The 19865-nt window shown below is 54.9% G+C and overlaps 2 protein-coding genes across 2 annotated transcripts; both read left to right on the top strand.

Annotated features, from left to right (window-relative positions):
- Positions 1-377: 377 nt before the first annotated feature.
- On the top strand, positions 378-6091 carry LOC134172687 (natterin-3-like). Its single transcript, XM_062636016.1, has 4 exons — positions 378-412; positions 3302-3351; positions 3555-3633; positions 5106-6091. Exons 2-4 carry the CDS (start codon positions 3337-3339, stop codon positions 6089-6091), a joined length of 1080 nt encoding a protein of 359 aa, XP_062492000.1. The 5' UTR covers positions 378-412; positions 3302-3336.
- A 3107-nt stretch (positions 6092-9198) lies between these two features.
- On the top strand, positions 9199-18376 carry LOC134172685 (scavenger receptor cysteine-rich domain-containing group B protein-like). Its single transcript, XM_062636014.1, has 5 exons — positions 9199-9277; positions 10884-11207; positions 16095-16418; positions 16947-17270; positions 18366-18376. Exons 1-5 carry the CDS (start codon positions 9241-9243, stop codon positions 18374-18376), a joined length of 1020 nt encoding a protein of 339 aa, XP_062491998.1. The 5' UTR covers positions 9199-9240.
- Positions 18377-19865: the final 1489 nt, after the last annotated feature.

The raw sequence follows: 19865 nt of genomic DNA, 5'->3' as shown, positions 1-19865 counted from the left end.
GATTGGTTCCTGTTGCTTCCCCCCCCCGGCTGCTTCCTATGGGGTTGGGGGGGGCAGGATGGGACCGGGAATGATGGGAGTTGCATGGGATTCCAATGGAAAAGTGGGAATGTTTTCCCATCATGGGGGGGGGGGGGGGTTCCATGGAAAAGATGGGGTTTGGGAGCATGGGAATGGGATGGATGGGGGGGGGAGGGGGTGTCCAAGTGGGGAATGCCGGAATTCCAGGCGAAATTCCACCCAATTCCCAACAGTTCCCCTCCCCCACTTTGGCCTCTTCCCCTTTGTTTGCGCTTTTCCCGTTGGATTTTGGACTTCCCAGGTTGGGCTCCTCCCCCCCACGCCCCACCCCCCAAAAGGGCCAAAAACCAGCCAAAAAAAAACCGGGAATTCCATCCCAGGGGGAGCTGAGGTGAGCTTGGGAACGCCGGGAATACCGTGGGCTTTCGGTTGACCCCAAAACGGGTGCTTTTAGCCCCAAAACGGGTGGATTTAGCCCCAAAACGGGTGGATTTAGCCCCAAAACGGGTGGATTTAGCCCCAAAATGGGTGGATTTAGCCCCAAAACGGGTGGATTTAGCCCCAAAATGGGTGGATTTAACCCCAAAACAGGTGGATTTAGCCCCAAAACGGGTGGATTTAGCCCCAAAACAGGTGGATTTAGCCCCAAAACAGGGTGGATTTAGCCCCAAAACGGGTGGATTTAGCCCCAGAACAGGTGGATTTAGCCCCAAAACGGGTGGATTTAGCCCCAAAACGGGTGGATTTAGCCCCAAAAGAGGTGGATTTAGCCCCAAAATGGGTGGATTTAGCCCCAAAACGGGTGGATTTAGCCCCAAAACAGGTGGATTTAACCCCAAAACGGGTGGATTTAGCCCCAAAACGGGTGGATTTAGCCCCAAAAGAGGTGGATTTAGCCCCAAAACGGGTGGATTTAGCCCCAAAACGGGTGGATTTAGCCCCAAAACAGGTGGATTTAGCCCCAAAACAGGTGGATTTAACCCCAAAACAGGTGGATTTAACCCCAAAAGAGGTGGATTTAGCCCCAAAACCCCCAAAACGGGTGGATTTAGCCCCAAAACAGGTGGATTTAGCCCCAAAACAGGTGGATTTAACCCCAAAACAGGTGGATTTAACCCCAAAAGAGGTGGATTTAGCCCCAAAACGGGTGGATTTAGCCCCAAAATGGGTGGATTTAACCCCAAAACAGGTGGATTTAGCCCCAAAAAGGGTGGATTTAGCCCCAAAACATTTAGCCCCAAAACAGGTGGATTTAGCCCCAAAACGGGTGGATTTAGCCCCAAAACGGGTGGATTTAGCCCCAAAAGAGGTGGATTTAGCCCCAAAACGGGTGGATTTAGCCCCAAAACGGGTGGATTTAGCCCCAAAACGGGTGGATTTAGCCCCAAAACAGGTGGATTTAACCCCAAAACAGGTGGATTTAGCCCCAAAACGGGTGGATTTAACCCCAAAAGGGGTGGATTTAGCCCCAAAACAGGTGGATTTAGCCCCAAAACAGGTGGATTTAGCCCCAAAACAGGTGGATTTAGCCCCAAAACGGGTGGATTTAGCCCCAAAACAGGTGGATTTAACCCCAAAACAGGTGGATTTAGCCCCAAAACGGGTGGATTTAACCCCAAAACAGGTGGATTTAGCCCCAAAACGGGTGGATTTAGCCCCAAAACGGGTGGATTTAGCCCCAAAACGGGTGGATTTAACCCCAAAACAGGTGGATTTAGCCCCAAAACGGGTGGATTTAGCCCCAAAAGAGGTGGATTTAGCCCCAAAACGGGTGGATTTAGCCCCAAAACGGGTGGATTTAGCCCCAAAAGAGATGGATTTAGCCCCAAAACGGGTGGATTTAGCCCCAAAACGGGTGGATTTAGCCCCAAAACAGGTGGATTTAACCCCAAAACAGGTGGATTTAGCCCCAAAACGGGTGGATTTAACCCCAAAACTGGTGGATTTAGCCCCAAAACGGGTGGATTTAGCCCCAAAACGGGTGGATTTAGCCCCAAAACAGGTGGATTTAGCCCCAAAACAGGTGGATTTAGCCCCAAAACAGGTGGATTTAGCCCCAAAACGGGTGGATTTAACCCCAAAACGGGTGGATTTAGCCCCAAAACGGGTGGATTTAGCCCCAAAACAGGTGGATTTAACCCCAAAACAGGTGGATTTAGCCCCAAAACGGGTGGATTTAGCCCCAAAACAGGTGGATTTAACCCCAAAACGGGTGGATTTAGCCCCAAAACAGGTGGATTTAGCCCCAAAACGGGTGGATTTAGCCCCAAAAGAGGTGGATTTAGCCCCAAAACAGGTGGATTTAGCCCCAAAAGAGGTGGATTTAGCCCCAAAACAGGTGGATTTAGCCCCAAAACAGGTGGATTTAGCCCCAAAACGGGTGGATTTAGCCCCAAAACGGGTGGATTTAGCCCCAAAACGGGTGGATTTAGCCCCAAAACGGGTGGATTTAGCCCCAAAACAGGTGGATTTAGCCCCAAAACGGGTGGATTTAGCCCCAAAACGGGTGGATTTAGCCCCAAAATGGGCCCCAAAATGGGTGGATTTAGCCCCAAAAGAGGTGGATTTAGCCCCAAAACGGGTGGATTTAGCCCCAAAACGGGTGGATTTAGCCCCAAAACAGGTGGATTTAGCCCCAAAACGGGTGGATTTAGCCCCAAAACAGGTGGATTTAGCCCCAAAACAGGTGGATTTAGCCCCAAAACAGGTGGATTTAGCCCCAAAACTGGTGGATTTAGCCCCAAAACAGGTGGATTTAGCCCCAAAACGGGTGGATTTAGCCCCAAAACAGGTGGATTTAGCCCCAAAACAGGTGGATTTAGCCCCAAAACAGGTGGATTTAACCCCAAAACAGGTGGATTTAGCCCCAAAACGGGTGGATTTAGCCCCAAAAGAGGTGGATTTAGCCCCAAAACGGGTGGATTTAACCCCAAAACGGGTGGATTTAGCCCCAAAATGGGTGGATTTAACCCCAAAACGGGTGGATTTAGCCCCAAAACGGGTGGATTTAGCCCCAAAACGGGTGGATTTAGCCCCAAAACGGGTGGATTTAGCCCCAAAACGGGTGGATTTAGCCCCAAAACGGGTGGATTTAGCCCCAAAACGGGTGGATTTAGCCCCAAAACAGGTGGATTTAGCCCCAAAACGTGTGCTTTTAGCCCCCAAAATGGCACATTCGGGAGCCAGGAATGGTTGGGAATGATGGGGGGAGGCGTTGGGATGGGATTGGGATGAGGCCACGGAGCTGCCCCAATCCATCTGGATCTCAATCCCATTGCAGCTCTTCAATCCCAAACTCTGGAATTGGCCGTTGGGATGCGGATGCTCAAGGTATTTAGCCCAAAACGGGTGGATTTAACCCCAAAACGGTGGATTTAGGGTGGATTTAGCACCTTTTTTTGGGGGGGGGGGTATGGGATTTATGAGCATTCCATAGGGAAAAGCGGGATCAAATCCATCTGATCCATGGATAAGAACGGGGTTGGGAGCAATTGAACTGGGTCAATGCATCCCCCATCTTTGGTTCCCCACAGCTCTTCCTCCTCCTCTTCTTCCTCCTCCGAGGGCCTGGAATGGCTCCAATGGGAGCGATGGGAATTCGGTGGCGCCGGGGTGAGTCCGGGTCCTGGTGGGGTTTGATCCATGGGGATGCTGCGTTGGGATGAAGCTGGTCCAATGTGGGTCCATCCATTGGGATGACGCTGGTCCAATGGGCTCCATCCATTGAGATGAAGCTGGTCAGATGGGGCTCCATCCATTGGGCTCCATCCATTGGGATGAAGCTGGTCCAATGGGGTTCCATCCATTGGGATGAAGCTGGTCCAATGGGGCTCCATCCATTGGGATGAACCCGCTCCAATGTGGCTCCATCCATTGGGATGAACCTGGTCCAATGGGGCTCCATCCATTGGGATGAAGCTGGTCCAATGGGGCTCCATCCATTGGGATGAACCCGCTTCAATGTGGGTCCATCCATTGGGATGAAGCTGGTCCAATGGGATGAAGCTGGTCCAATGGGCTCCATCCATTGGGATGAAGCTGGTCCAATGTGGGTCCATCCATTGGGATGGGTCCATCCATTGGGATGAAGCTGGTCCAATGGGGCTCCATCCATTGGGATGAAGCTGGTCCAATGGGGCTCCATCCATTGGGATGAAGCTGGTCCAATGGGGGTCCATCCATTGGGATGAACCTGGTCCAATGGGGCTCCATCCATTGGGATGAAGCTGGTCCAATGGGGCTCCATCCATTGGGATGAAGCTGGTCCAATGGGGCTCCATCCATTGGGATGAACCTGGTCCAATGGGGCTCCATCCATTGGGATGAAGCTGGTCCAATGGGGCTCCATCCATTGGGATGAACCTGGTCCAATGGGGCTCCATCCATTGGGCTGAAGCTGGTCCAATGGGGCTCCATCCTTTGGGATGACGCTGGTCCAATGGGGCTCCATCCATTGGGATGAAGCTGGTCCAATGGGGCTCCATCCATTGGGATGAAGCTGGTCCAATGGGGCTCCATCCATTGGGATGAAGCTGGTCCAATGGGGCTCCATCCATTGGGATGAAGCTGGTCCAATGGGGCTCCATCCATTGGGATGAAGCTGGTCCGATGGGGCTCCATCCATTGGGATGAAGCTGGTCCGATGGGGGTCCATCCATTGGGATGAAGCTGGTCCGATGGGGCTCCATCCATTGGGATGAAGCTGGTCCAATGGGGCTCCATCCATTGGGATGAACCCGCTTCAATGTGGGTCCATCCATTGGGATGAAGCTGGTCCAATGGGGGTCCATCCATTGGGATGAAGCTGGTCCAATGGGGGTCCATCCATTGGGATGAACTTGCTCCCATGTGGGTCCATCCATTGGGATGAACCTGCTCCAATGTGGCTCCATCCATTGGGATGAACCTGCTCCAATGTGGCTCCATCCATTGGGATGAACCCGCTCCATCCATTTGGGATGAACCCGCTCCAATTGGGATGAAGCGCAGCTCCATCCATTGGGATGAACCCGCTCCAACCTCTCCATCCATTGGGATGAACCCACCCCCATTGGGCCCCCCACATCCCTTTTTTCCCCCTATAGCCACCCCTTGGCTCCCGGAGGACCCCCCTTCCCCCCTGCAATGGGTGCCCTTCCAAGGCCGCCTCCCCCCGGACGCCGTCTCCAACTGGAACGCCCATTCCCAACGCCTGGAATTCGTCTGCTCCTCTCTCAGCTGCCACACCGGCGCCTACGTCCCCTCCCGGGGTCCCTTTTGCTTCTTCCCCTTCGCCGAGCGCGAGCATCGCGCCCCAGCCTTCAAGCTCTTGGTCAACGCCGGCGGCCTTGAGGACCTCCAATGGGTCAACGCGTCCTTCGGGGCCGTTCCGGAGGGCGCCGTCGAGAGCTGCCCCCACGACGACATCTTCGTGGCCAGGACCTCCTATGGCTTGGGTAAGGTGGTGAAGGAGCAACGCGCGGCCTTCGTGGTGGTGGACGGGGAGGAGCTGTGGTTCAAGTGGTACCAAGTGTTGACCGTCAAGAAGGGCCCGTCCAATGTCAGCGTCGCCGACGTGGTCTACAACACGAGCGGAGCGGTGCTGAGCGCGGAGGACGTCACCTTGAGCAGCGCCACGGTGAGGAACCACGGCTGCGCCCCCCAAGTGAAGCTCATCCCCATGGAAGCGGTCTCGGAAGTGGAGCACGATTGGGTCTTGAGGCCCAACTTCTTCGGCGGGCTCCGCGGGACGCTCGAAGCGGCCCCGTTGCTCTTCAACGGGAGCGGGTGGGAGGCGGGCGCCGCGGGCGCCGTGCCGTGGGTGGGGGGAGCCAGCACCATGGAATACGTGCTCCATAGGGACGCGACGGAGCGGGAGGTGGCAGCGGGAAGCGCCTGTAGAGCGGCGTTGGTCGGGCGCCGCGTGGACGCGCGCGTGCCCTTCACCGCCCGCCTGACGCGAGGCTACGGGGATGGGCGCCGGCACGGAGGGGCCGCAGGAGGATGGGCGAGGGTGAGGGTGGTGCTGGGGGTCAGGCCCAGCTTCGGGCCATGTTGGCCCCTGGAAGGGGTGGGCCCGTGTCGAGTGTGAGGTGTGAGGGTTAGGGGTAGGGGTAGGGGTAGGGGTAGGGGTAGGGGTAGGGTTAGGGTTAGGGGTTAGGGTTAGGGTTAGGGGTAGGGTTAGGGTTAGGGGTAGGGTTAGGGGTAGGGTTAGGGTTAGGGGTTAGGGGTAGGGTAGGGTTAGGGTTAGGGTTAGGGGTAGGGTTAGGGGTTAGGGTTAGGGTTAGGGTTAGGGTTAGGGGTAGGGTTAGGGTTGGGGTTAGGGTTAGGGTTAGGGTTAGGGGTAGGGTTAGGGTTAGGTTTAGGTGTAGGGTTAGGGTTAGGGTTAGGGTTAGGGTTAGGGTTAGGGTTAGGGTTAGGGTTAGGGTTAGGGTTAGGGTTAGGGGTAGGGTTAGGGTTAGGGTTAGGGTTAGGGTTAGGGGTAGGGTTAGGGTTAGGGGTAGGGTTAGGGGTAGGGTTAGGGTTAGGGTTAGGGTTAGGGTTAGGGTTAGGGTTAGGGTTAGGGTTAGGGTTAGGGGTTAGGGGTAGGGTTAGGGTTAGGGTTAGGGTTAGGGTTAGGGTTAGGGTTAGGGTTAGGGTAGGGTTAGGGTTAGGGTTAGGGATAGGGTTAGGGGTAGGGTTAGGGTTAGGGTTAGGGTTAGGGGTAGGGTTAGGGGTAGGGTTAGGGGTAGGGGTAGGGTTATGGTCATCATCCCACATCATCCCGTCCCATCCCTATTTCCCATCCCTATATCCCCATCCCCACATCCCCATGTCCTCATCATCCATTCCCATCCCCTCATCCCTTTGCCCTCCAGCTTTAACCCCCCTCTTCTTATGGAAAGGGGTGAGGATGCTTTGGGAATGATGTGCCATTCATTCCTTAGGGAATCCCTTATCCCAAAGTCCCCATGGAAAGGGATTTGGGATTGATGTGCCATTCATTCCATAGGGAATCCCTTATCCCAAAGTCCCCATGGAAAGGCATTTGGGATTGATGTGCCATGGTGTGACGGAGGCGACGTCATCCCCATGGATCCCAGCTTAAACCCGGCACAGACGGGGCCATTGTGAGCCCTTGGCTCTGTCCTCAAGCCCTACCCATAGGCAAACAGCACCAGCACCCCTCGTGACCCGGCTCAGCACCGCATCCTGCCCCATTCATCCCCCTGAAAGCTCAAGTTGAGAGGGGAAAATCCTTGCAGTGATTGATGGCAAATAAAACCCTATTGGTTTGGGGTGGAGGATGGAGTGGTTTGCACTGATTGATGGCAAATAAAACCCTATTGGTTTGGGGTGGAGGATGGAGTGGTTTGCACTGATTGATGGCAAATAAACCCCATGGTTTGGGGTGGAGGATGGAGTGGTTTGCAGTGATTGATGGCAAATAAAACCCTATTGGTTTGGGGTGGAGGATGGAGTGGTTTGCACTGATTGATGGCAAATAAAACCCTATTGGTTTGGAATGGAGGATGGAGTGGTTTGCACTGATTGATGGCAAATAAAACCCTATTGGTTTGGGGTGGAGGATGGAGTGGTTTGCACTGATTGATGGCAAATAAAACCCCTATTGGTTTGGGGTGGAGGATGGAGTGGTTTGCACTGATTGATGGCAAATAAAACCCCTATTGGTTTGGGGTGGAGGATGGAGTGGTTTGCACTGATTGATGGCAAATAAACCCCATGGTTTGGGGTGGAGGATGGAGAGGTTTGCACTGATTGATGGCAAATAAAACCCTATTGGTTTGGGGTGGAGGATGGAGTGGTTTGCACTGATTGATGGCAAATAAAACCCTATTGGTTTGGGGTGGAGGATGGAGTGGTTTGCACTGATTGCCCCCTCCTCTGTGCACCAAGCCAATGTCAATGCACTGATGGCTCTTTCAATGGGCTCCTCCATCCCCACCGTTGGATTTCACTCCTTTGGGGGCCGTTTTGCAGGTCACATCACGGCATTGGGGCTGCCAAAGGAGGTCCCAAAGGAGCAGGATCCCCCTCTCCTTGGATCTGATGCTCAAAGCAGCGCGACGTCGACACAGCCAAGCCTCTCCCACCACCCTGCCACCGATGCTGAGCCCCCGAGATGCTCCCCATGGAGCCCGGCCTTAAATCAGAGGCCACAAAGAGCTGGGATCCGCTCCAACAAGAGGGATTTCAGCCAAAGATCCCCCTGAGCCGGGTGGGAATCGGATCCAGGATGGAAAAGTTGAGGAGCTGGCCTGAAAGCTTGGGATTCCCAAGCTCTGGGGCTGAAGAAGACCTATGGAGTGACAGGGGAGGGCAACGGGGATGGGATTGGAGGGGGCTACAAAGCCCATTGGAGGTAAATCGGCTCAAGCTGAAGGCCCAAGGGCTGCTTTTTCCCCATGGAAAAGGTGGGATTCGGGATCCCATCACACACAGGAGGTGGTGCTGGCGTTGGGAATATGAGCTCCCTGATGCTCTGCTATCCCATGGGATCGCTCCTCCGGCCCTGTTCCAGCCCTCCTCTGTGTAATTCCTGGTGTGCTATCCAAAACCATCCATTCCTTGACCCTTTTTTTGTCTAAATACGACCCAAAATGTGCAACGGGACGGGTGCTGAGCCCTGCATTGCTCCTCCTGCATCCCAGCGCTCACCTGGGGCATCTCCTCCCGTCCAGGCCAATCAGAGATGCCTGTATCTCCATCCTTCACGTGTGTCCATGGCAACAGCGGGTCCATGGTCCAAGCATCCTGGGTGCATCCGAACTGATGGAGTGGGATTAAACCAGCACCTCGGGCTTTGGGGTCCTCCGAGGATGGGGTGGGCTCCTTCCTGCCTTCATCAAGGGGTCTCCCTCCCATCCACACCTCATCCCATTGGGAAGAGCCAGCCCCCCCCCCCCCAATTTGCTTTCGGCCTCAGCACCACCAGGAGGGGCTTTCCCCTTCATCCAACGGATGGAAGAGCATGGGAAGAGGGAAGCAGCACAGGGAAAAGCAAGGAAAAGAGGGAGGAGAACAGGCACTGGGAGGGGGAGAGGCCACTTAAAGGGAGGAGCCAGGGTGAGCCCTATTTGTCCCTTGGTCCTCGCAGTCCTCTCTCCTCCTTTGGTAGCCACCGGCTCTGTCTTTCCCATCGGGACCATCCTGCTCTTCCAAGGAGCTCATTGCATGGCACCACCAGGGATCCTCCATCTCCCAAGCCCTGGAAGCCTGGGTTCCTTCCACGGGAGCAGGATGGAAAGGGGGCTCTTCCTCTTGGCATGGCTTTGGGGTAAGCGTTTGCCTCCGGTGTTGGGGTGCAGGGTCCTGGATAGGGGGCTCGGGATGGATGGAGCCCCCTTGTTGAAGGCATGGAAATGGGGAGGGGGGGGGGGGTTTGTGGCTGGGATAAGATCCGGGAAGCTTGGCATTGGGAAAGGAGCTCGGGATTGGGGACTCGGGGAGCCGAAGGGCATCCGGAGATGGAGAGGCGTTGGCAAGGCAAATACACAGGGATCAGCCCTAGGCCAACAGGGAAGCAAAGAGAGATTGACAGGGGTAATCCCAAAGGTAATCCTGCTGCCTCCCTTCCCCCTGGGGCCATAGGGCGGGTTGGAACCAGCACCCAAGGGTGAGTGAACAGGATAGAGCCCTCCTCCCCCCCAGGAGGAGCCATTCCAGCCTCTAAATCAGTGCCAGCCAATAACCGACCCCAAAAAGGGGGGAAAGAATGGGGTGTGAAGTGGAGGGAAGGGATTTGGATATGGAGGGAAGGGATTTGGATACGGAGGGAAGGGATTTGGATACGGAGGGAAGGGATTTGGATACGGAGGGAAGGGATTTGGATATGGAGGGAAGGGATTTGGATATGGAGGGAAGGGATTTGGATACGGAGGGAAGGGATTTGGATATGGAGGGAAGTGAAGTGATCTGGATATGAAGAAGTGAAGGGAAGTGATTTGGATATGAAGTGATTTGGATATGGAGGGAAGGGATTTGGATATGGAGGGAAGGGATTTGGATATGAAGTGGAGGGAAGTGATTTGGATATGAAGAAGTGAAGGGAAGGGATTTGGATATGAGGAAGTGAAGGGAAGTGATTTGGATATGAAGAAGTGAAGGGAAGTGATTTGGATATGAAGAAGTGAAGGGAAGTGATTTGGATATGAAGGGAAGGGAAATGATTTGGATATGAAGAAGTGATTTGGATATGAAGGGGAGTGATTTGGATGTGAAGAAGTGAAGGGAAGGGATTTGGATATGAAGTGATTTGGATATGAAGTGAAGCAATTTGGATATGAAGGGAAGTGATTTGGATATGAAGTGATTTGGATATGAAGGGAAGGGATTTGGATATGAGGAAGTGAAGGGAAGTGATTTGGATATGAAGTGATTTGGATATGAAGGGAAGTGATTTGGATATGAAGGGAAGGGAAGTGATCTGGATATGAAGAAGTGAAGGGCAGTGATTTGGATATGAAGAAGTGAAGGGAAGGGATTTGGATATGAAGAAGGGAAGGGAAGTGATTTGGATATGAAGAAGTGAAGGGAAGGGATTAGCAAACAAGCAGGGGATTTAAAGCTCATTGCAAAAGCATCCCATGCTTTCCAACAGCCCCAAAGAGAGGAGCCAGCGGGATTTGGGCTGCAGCCCTTGCTCTAAGGGCGCTGAGATGAGCATCCAAAGGCCATGGGCACCAAAGCTGCTCAACCGCGGGTTAAGCATCCGCCAGCACCTTTCTTTGGCATCCCAGGTGGATATCCCAACAAAAGCCTGGGTTTTCCCTATAAAGAGGCTCTTCTCTCTCAGTTTATTACATAGGAACGATGCCGATTGGGAGCACCCAACCCACTGCATCGCTCCACGACCCCAACGCTCTCCTTCCTTTGGGTTGCAGGTGCTGCCATCGCGGCTCCCATCCGGCTGACGGGGGGCCCCAGCCGCTGCGTGGGGCGGCTCGAGGTGCTCTGGGAGCAGCAGTGGGGCACGGTGTGCGACGACCGCTGGGACCTGCCCCACGCCGCCGTCGTGTGCCGGCAGCTGGGATGCGGGGAAGCGCTGGCGGCGCCGGGATCGGCTCCCTTCGGACGAGGAGAGGGTCCCATTTGGCTCGATGACGTGGAGTGCAATGGCACCGAAGGCGAGCTCGCGGCCTGCAGGACCAGACCCTGGGGAGAGCATAACTGTGACCATGGGGAGGATGCAGGGGTCGTGTGCGCAGGTAAATCACAGCAGTGCTCTCCCCATAGGGTGAGGGTTTGCTCCCGTGGCTTGATTGGTCCATCAGGATCATCCATAGGGATGTGGGGAGAAGATGCAAGGGTTGTATGTGGAGGTAAATCACAGCAGTGCTCTCCCCATAGGGTGAGGGTTTGCTCCCGTGGCTTGATTGGTCCATCGGGATCATCCATAGGGATGTGGGGAGGAGAAGATGCAGGGGTCGTGTGCATGGGTAAATCACAGTGATGCTCTCCCCATAGGGTGAGGGTTTGCTCCCGTGGCTTGATTGGTCCATCGGGATCATCCATAGGGATGTGGGGAGAAGATGCAGGGGTTGTATGTGGAGGTAAATCACAGCAGTGCTCTCCCCATAGGGCGAGGATTTGCTTCCAAAGGCTTGATTGGTCCATCGGGATCATCCATAGGGATGTGGGGAGGAGAAGATGCAGGGGTCGTGTGCATGGGTAAATCACAGCAGTGCTCTCCCCATAGGGTGAGGGTTTGCTCCCATGGCTTGATTGGTCCATCGGGATCATCCATAGGGATGTGGGGAGGAGAAGATGCAGGGGTCGTGTGCATGGGTAAATCACAGCAGTGCTCTCCCCATAGGGTGAGGGTTTGCTCCCGTGGCTTGATTGGTCCATTGGGATCATCCATAGGGATGTGGGGAGGAAAAGCTGCAGGGGTTGTGTGTGGAGGTAAATCACAGCAGTGCTCTCCCCATAGGGTGAGGATTTGCTCGCATGGATGATTGGTCCATCGGGATCATCCATAGGGATGTGGGGAGGAGAAGATGCAGGGGTTGTATGTGGAGGTAAATCACAGCGATGCTCTCCCCATAGGGTGAGGATTTGCTTCCAAAGGCCTGATTGGTCCATCAGGATCATCCATAGGGATGTGGGGAGGAGAAGATGCAGGGGTTGTATGTGAAGGTAAATCACAGCAGTGCTCTCCCCATAGGGTGAGGGTTTGCTCCCGTGGCTTGATTGGTCCATCGGGATCATCCATAGGGATGTGGGGAGGAGAAGATGCAGGGGTTGTATGTGAAGGTAAATCACAGCAGTGCTCTCCCCATAGGGTGAGGGTTTGCTCCCAAAGGCCTGATTGGTCCATCAGGATCATCCATAGGGATGTGGGGAGGAGAAGATGCAGGGGTCGTGTGCATGGGTAAATCACAGCAGTGCTCTCCCCATAGGGTGAGGATTTGCTTCCAAAGGCTTGATTGGTCCATCGGGATCATCCATAGGGATGTGGGGAGAAGATGCAGGGGTCGTGTGCATGGGTAAATCACAGCAGTGCTCTCCTCATAGGGTGAGGGTTTGCTCCCATGGCTTGATTGGTCCATCGGGATCATCCATAGGGATGTGGGGAGGAGAAGATGCAGGGGTTGTGTGCATGGGTAAATCACAGCGATGCTCTCCCCATAGGGTGAGGATTTGCTCCCGTGGCTTGATTGGTCCATCGGGATCATCCATAGGGATGTGGGGAGGAGAAGATGCAAGGGTTGTGTGTGCAGGTAAATCACAGCAGTGCTCTCCCCATAGGGCGAGGGTTTGCTTCCAAAGGCTTGATTGGTCCATCGGGATCATCCATAGGGATGTGGGGAGGAGAAGATGCAGGGGTTGTGTGTGGAGGTAAATCACAGCGATGCAGTCCCCATAGGGTGAGGGTTTGCTCCCGTGGCTTGATTGGTCCATCAGGATCATCCATAGGGATGTGGGGAGGAGAAGATGCAGGGGTTGTGTGCATGGGTAAATCACAGCGATGCAGTCCCCATAGGGTGAGGGTTTGCTCCTGTGGCTTGATTGGTCCATTGGGATCATCCATAGGGATGTGGGGAGGAGAAGATGCAGGGGTCGTGTGCATGGGTAAATCACAGCAGTGCTCTCCCCATAGGGTGAGGGTTTGCTCCCAAAGGCCTGATTGGTCCATCGGGATCATCCATAGGGATGTGGGGAGGAAGATGCAGGGGTTGTGTGTGGGGAGGAGAAGATGCAGGGGTGGTGCATGGGTAAATCACAGCAGTGCTCTCCCCATAGGGTGAGGGTTTGCTCCCATGGCTTGATTGGTCCATCAGGATCATCCATAGGGATGTGGGGAGGAGAAGATGCAGGGGTTGTGTGCATGGGTAAATCACAGCAGTGCTCTCCCCATAGGGTGAGGATTTGCTTCCAAAGGCCTGATTGGTCCATCGGGATCATCCATAGGGATGTGGGGAGGAGAAGATGCAGGGGTCGTGTGCATGGGTAAATCACAGCAGTGCTCTCCCCATAGGGTGAGGGTTTGCTCCCATGGCTTGATTGGTCCATCGGGATCATCCATAGGGATGTGGGGAGGAGAAGATGCAGGGGTTGTGTGTGGAGGTAAATCACAGCAGTGCTCTCCCCATAGGGTGAGGATTTGCTCCCATGGCTTGATTGGTCCATCGGGATCATCCATAGGGATGTGGGGAGGAGAAGATGCAGGGGTCGTGTGCATGGGTAAATCACAGCAGTGCTCTCCCCATAGGGTGAGGATTTGCTTCCAAAGGCCTGATTGGTCCATCAGGATCATCCATAGGGATGTGGGGAGGAGAAGATGCAGGGGTTGTGTGCATGGGTAAATCACAGCAGTGCTCTCCCCATAGGGTGAGGGTTTGCTCCCGTGGCTTGATTGGTCCATCGGGATCATCCATAGGGATGTGGGGAGGAGAAGATGCAGGGGTTGTGTGCATGGGTAAATCACAGCAGTGCTCTCCCCATAGGGTGAGGATTTGCTCCCATGGCTTGATTGGTCCATCAGGATCATCCATAGGGATGTGGGCAGGAGAAGATGCAGGGGTCGTGTGCATGGGTAAATCACAGCAGTGCTCTCCCCATAGGGTGAGGATTTGCTCCCATGGCTTTATTGGTCCGTCAGGATCATCCATAGGGATGTGGGCAGGAGAAGATGCAGGGGTCGTGTGCATGGGTAAATCACAGCAGTGCTCTCCCCATAGGGTGAGGATTTGCTCCCATGCCTTGATTGGTCCATTGGGATCATCCATAGGGATGTGGGGAGGAGAAGATGCAGGGGTCGTGTGCATGGGTAAATCACAGCAGTGCTCTCCCCATAGGGTGAGGATTTGCTCCCAAAGGCCTGATTGGTCCATCGGGATCATCCATAGGGATGTGGGCAGGAGAAGATGCAGGGGTTGTGTGCATGGGTAAATCACAGCAGTGCTCTCCCCATAGGGTGAGGGTTTGCTCCCATGGCTTGATTGGTCCATTGGGATCATCCATAGGGATGTGGGGAGGAGATGCAGGGGTTGTATGTGGAGGTAAATCACAGCGATGCAGTCCCCATAGGGTGAGGATTTGCTCCCATGGCTTTATTGGTCCGTCGGGATCATCCATAGGGATGTGGGCAGGAGAAGATGCAGGGGTTGTGTGCATGGGTAAATCACAGTGATGCAGTCCCCATAGGGTGAGGGTTTGCTCCCATGGCTTGATTGGTCCATCGGGATCATCCATAGGGATGTGGGGAGGAGAAGATGCAGGGGTCGTGTGTGGAGGTAAATCACAGCAGTGCTCTCCCCATAGGGCAAGGATTTGCTTCCAAAGGCTTGATTGGTCCATCGGGATCATCCATAGGGATGTGGGGAGGAGAAGATGCAGGGGTCGTGTGCATGGGTAAATCACAGCAGTGCTCTCCCCATAGGGTGAGGATTTGCTTCCAAAGGCCTGATTGGTCCATCAGGATCATCCATAGGGATGTGGGCAGGAGAAGATGCAGGGGTCGTGTGCATGGGTAAATCACAGCAGTGCTCTCCCCATAGGGTGAGGGTTTGCTCCCGTGGCTTGATTGGTCCATCGGGATCATCCATAGGGATGTGGGGAGGAGAAGATGCACGGAGACCTCAGAGCAGCTCCCGGTGTCCAAAGGGGGCTATAAGGATGCTGGAGAGGGGCCTTCATCATTGATTATAGTGAAGGGATAAGGGGTGATAACGGTGATATGCTGGTGATGATGGTGATGATGCTGGTGATGCTGGTGATGATGATGATGATGGTGATGATGCTGGTGATGCTGGTGATGATGATGATGCTGGTGCTGGTGATGATGAAGATGATGGTGATGATGCTGGTGCTGGTGATGCTGGTAATGCTGATGGTGATGATGATGATGATGGTGATGCTGGTGATGATGCTGGTGGTGCTGGTGATGATGGTGGTGATGATGGTGATGATGATGGTGATGATGGTGATGATGATGGGATGATGGTGATGATGCAGGTGGTGATGATGATGATGCTGGTGATGATGATGATGGTGGTGATGATGGTGATGATGGTGATGATAATGATGCTGGTGATGCTGGTGATGCTGGTGATGATGCAGGTGGTGATGATGATGATGCTGGTGATGATGATGATGCTGGTGATGATGGTGATGATGGTGATGGTGCTGGTGATGATGATGATGCTGGTGATGATGATGATGCTGGTGATGCTGGTGATGATGCCGGTGATGAATGCCAGTGATGATGCTTGGTGATGATGATGCTGGTGATGCTGATGGCAATGATGATGCTGGTGATGATGATGCTGGTGATGATGATGATGGTGATGATGCTGGTGCTGGTGGTGATGATGCCGGTGATGATGCTGGTGATGATGCTGGTGATGCTGATGTCAATGATGAGCTGGTGATGATGATGATGGTGATGGTGGTGGTGATGCTGGTGATGATGCCAGTGATGATGCTTGGTGATGATGATGCTGGTGATGCTGATGGCGATGATGATGCTGGTGATGATGATGCTGGTGCTGGTGGTGATGATGCTGGCGATGCTGCTGCTGCCACAGCATTAAGATGATGGATTTAAACACGCCACTCTCCATTCCCCCCCCCAATTCCCTTCACCCCAGGGCCTGCATCCCCGGTGCCGGTGAGGCTGGTGAACGGCTCCAGCCGCTGCGCTGGCCGGGTGCAGGTGTTCTACGGCCGTCGATGGGGCACGGTGTGCGACGACCACTGGGACGTGAGGGACGCCGAGGTGGTGTGCAGGCAGCTGGGCTGTGGGGCCGCCCTCTCCGCCCCCCCAGCCGCTGCCTTTGGCATGGGCCCGGATCCCGTTTGGTTGGATGATGTGGGTTGCAAGGGCACCGAAACCGCCCTCTCCCAGTGCGCCGCGAAGCCTTGGGGGACCCACAACTGCGCTCACCGCGAGGACGCCGGGGTCGTGTGCGCGGGTAAAGGGGGGGGCTATGGGGTGGAGGAGGCCCCCGTCCCTGAGCCCAGCATCCGTGGGGGTCGGGAGATGAAGAGGGATCCATCCTGGAAAGCCCTCGTTGGGATGCTGCAGGAAGGGATCTCTCCTTGGTCACCGCAGAGAGGGGCTTCGGCATCACCCCATTGAATGCAGTCCCTATGGAAGGAGCCTATAAGAAACCTGGAGAGGGGCTTTGGAGAAGGGATGGGGCAATGGGAATGGCTTTAACCTGGCAGAGAGGGGGGGGGATTGAGATGAGCTCTTAGGGAGATCCCTATGAGGAGGGTGGGACATCGGAATGGGCCCAATGGAGAAGCTGGTCCGAGGTGTCCCCATGGCAAGGGGATGGATCTGGATGGGCTTCAAGCTCCATCCCATCCCAATCCACCCCGGGATGCTGCGATGGGCGCTTCACGGGATGCTTCCCCATTGGAAGGACCCATTGGCCACATTCCACACCGGAATCCTTTCCCCATGGATCGTTTTTCCCCTCTCCCTTCCCTTCCAGGCCATGTGGAACCTGCCCCACTTCGCTTGATGGGGGGCTCCAAGCCCTGCTCCGGACGAGTGGAGGTCTTCTATGGGCAGCAATGGGGAACGGTGTGCGACGATGGCTGGGACCTGAGGGAGGCCAACGTGGTCTGCAGGCAGCTGGGCTGTGGCAAGGCTCTGAGGGCCTCCCATGGGGCTGCCTATGGGGAAGGATCAGGCCCCATTTGGCTCGACGACGTGGAATGCGAAGGGACCGAAGATGCTTTGGCCCAATGCAAAGCCCCTGCCTGGGGAAGCCACAACTGTGGGCACAGAGAGGATGCTGGCGTGGTTTGCACAGGTACCCAAGGATTGGGATGGGGCAAGGGGAGGCTCTTTGGGGCTGGGGGGGGAGACCCGTTCAGGCACATCCTGGTGCCAGCAGCATCCTTCCATTGAGTGCATTCTGGGTACCAGAAGCATCCTTTGAGTGCATTCTGGGTACCAGCAGCATCCTTCCATTGAGTGCATTCTGGGTACCAGAAGCATCCTTCCATTGAGTGCATTCTGGGTACCAGAAGCATCCTTCCATTGAGTGCATTGTGGGTACCAGAAGCATCCTTTCATTGAGTGCATTCTGGGTACCAGCAGCATCCTTCCATTGAGTGCATTCTGGGTACCAGCAGCATCCTTTCATTGAGTGCATTCTGGGTACCAGCAGCATCCTTCCATTGAGTGCATTGTGGGTAACTTCCATTGAGTGCATTGTGGGTACCAGCAGCATCCTTTCATTGAGTGCATTGTGGGTACCAGCAGCATCCTTTCATTGCATTCTGGGTACCAGCATCCTTCCATTGAGTGCATTTTGGGTACCTTTTCATTGAGTGCATTCAGGGTACCAGCAGCATCCTTCCATTGAGTGCATTCAGGGTACCAGGAGCATCCTTTCATGAGTGCATTCTGGGTACCAGCAGCATCCTTTCATTGAGTGCATTGTGGGTACCAGAAGCATCCTTTCATTGAGTGCATTCTGGGTACCAGCAGCATCCTTCCATTGAGTGCATTCTGGGTACCAGCAGCATCCTTTCACTGAGTGCATTCTGGGTACCAGAAGCATCCTTTGAGTGCATTCTGGGTACCAGAAGCATCCTTCCATTGAGTGCATTCTGGAGGCAGAGGATGCAGGCATTCAGGTATCCTCCATCCCTGCCCTATCCCAATCGGCATTCCTTGGTACCCAGCTTTGAGGCAGGATGCTGGGGCTGGCGCCTCCTTGCTCTTCGCCCGCATCCCCTTCTTGTCTTGGCCGAGTCGAAGGGGGTGATGCTGGAGCTGGAGCTGGGTGGTTTTTGGGGGGGGATGATTCCCATCTTCCAACTGGAATCGCTTCCCTGTCCCTGGGCGTTATCTCCACGTCAGGCCCATTCAAGCTCCCTTTCCATCCTTGTCATTCCAGGCGGGATCTAAGCCCCATGGCTGGGGAGGAGAGGGGTGGTTTTGCCTTCAAGCCAAGCAAAAGGGAAGCTCTGAACTCCATGGGGCACCAAAGAGGACAACCGAGGCTCGAGTCGACCCCATTCCCAAGGGATGCCCCCCCTTCCCCACACCATTGGGGGCATCCCTTGGGACCCATTGCAGGTAATGAAGAGCGATGGGAAGCGCATGGAGGCACCGTCCCCGTGTGTGTCCCCCTCGTTCATGGACCTCGAGGCCCTTTGAGCCCTTCCCTCCCCTTCCCGAGCCCCTTCCCAAGCTCTGGAGCGGCTGCAATAAAGGCGGATGCGAGCCCCACGCTCCCGTGGTCCATGGGGCGGTCTCCATGGCGACCGCCGCGGTGCCGGCATCACCTGCGCCCCAACGGGAGCATCCCCACAGCATCCCTCGGGGCACGGAATGGGGTGGGGGGGGCTTCCATAGGAACAGCACGTCCCAGAACATACGTGTCCTGTGCACACATGTGTCCTGTGCACACACATGTCCTGTGCACACACATGTACCATGCACACACGTGTCCCCGTGCACACACGTGTCCCCATGCACACACGTATGATGCACACACGTGTCCTGTGCACACACGTGTCCTGTGCACACACATGTCCTATGCACACACATGTCCTGTGCACACATATGTCCCCATGCACACACGTACGATGCACACACGTGTCCTGTGCACACACATGTACCATGCACACACGTGTCCTGTGCACACACGTGTCCCCATGCACACACGTGTCCTCTGCACACACGTGTCCTATGCACACACGTGTCCCCATGCACACACATGTCCCCATGCACACACATACCATGCACACGTGTCCTGTGCACACACATGTCCTGTGCACACACATGTACCATGCACACACGTGTCCCCGTGCACACACGTGTCCCGTGCACACACATATGATGCACACACGTGTCCTGTGCACACATATGTCCCCATGCACACACGTACCATGCACACGTGTCCTGTGCACACACGTGTCCTATGCACACACGTGTCCCGTGCACACACATGTCCCCATGCACAGACATGTACACATGCACATACATGTCCCCATGCACACACGTGTCCCCATGCACACACGTGTCCCCGTGCACACACGTGTCCCCATGCACACACGTATGATGCACACACGTGTCCTGTGCACACATGTGTCCTGTGCACACACATGTCCTGTGCACACACGTGTCCCCGTGCACACACGTGTCCCACGCACACACGTGTACCATGCACACACGTGTCCTCTGCACACACGTGTCCTGTGCACACACGTACGATGCACACACATGTCCTGTGCACACACGTGTACCATGCACACACGTGTCCCCATGCACACACGTATGATGCACACACGTGTCCTCTGCACACACGTGTCCTGTGCACACACGTGTCCTCTGCACACACATGTCCTGTGCACACACGTGTACCATGCACACACGTGTCCCCATGCACACA

The sequence above is a fragment of the Pezoporus occidentalis genome, unplaced genomic scaffold (assembly GCF_034315485.1).
Source record: "Pezoporus occidentalis ecotype Australia unplaced genomic scaffold, CSIRO_AGI_Poc_V1 ctg463, whole genome shotgun sequence".
Classification (NCBI taxonomy): Eukaryota; Metazoa; Chordata; class Aves; order Psittaciformes; family Psittacidae; genus Pezoporus; species Pezoporus occidentalis.
The sequence above is the reverse complement of the archived record's forward strand: the minus strand, read 5'-3'. Positions and strand labels throughout refer to the sequence as shown.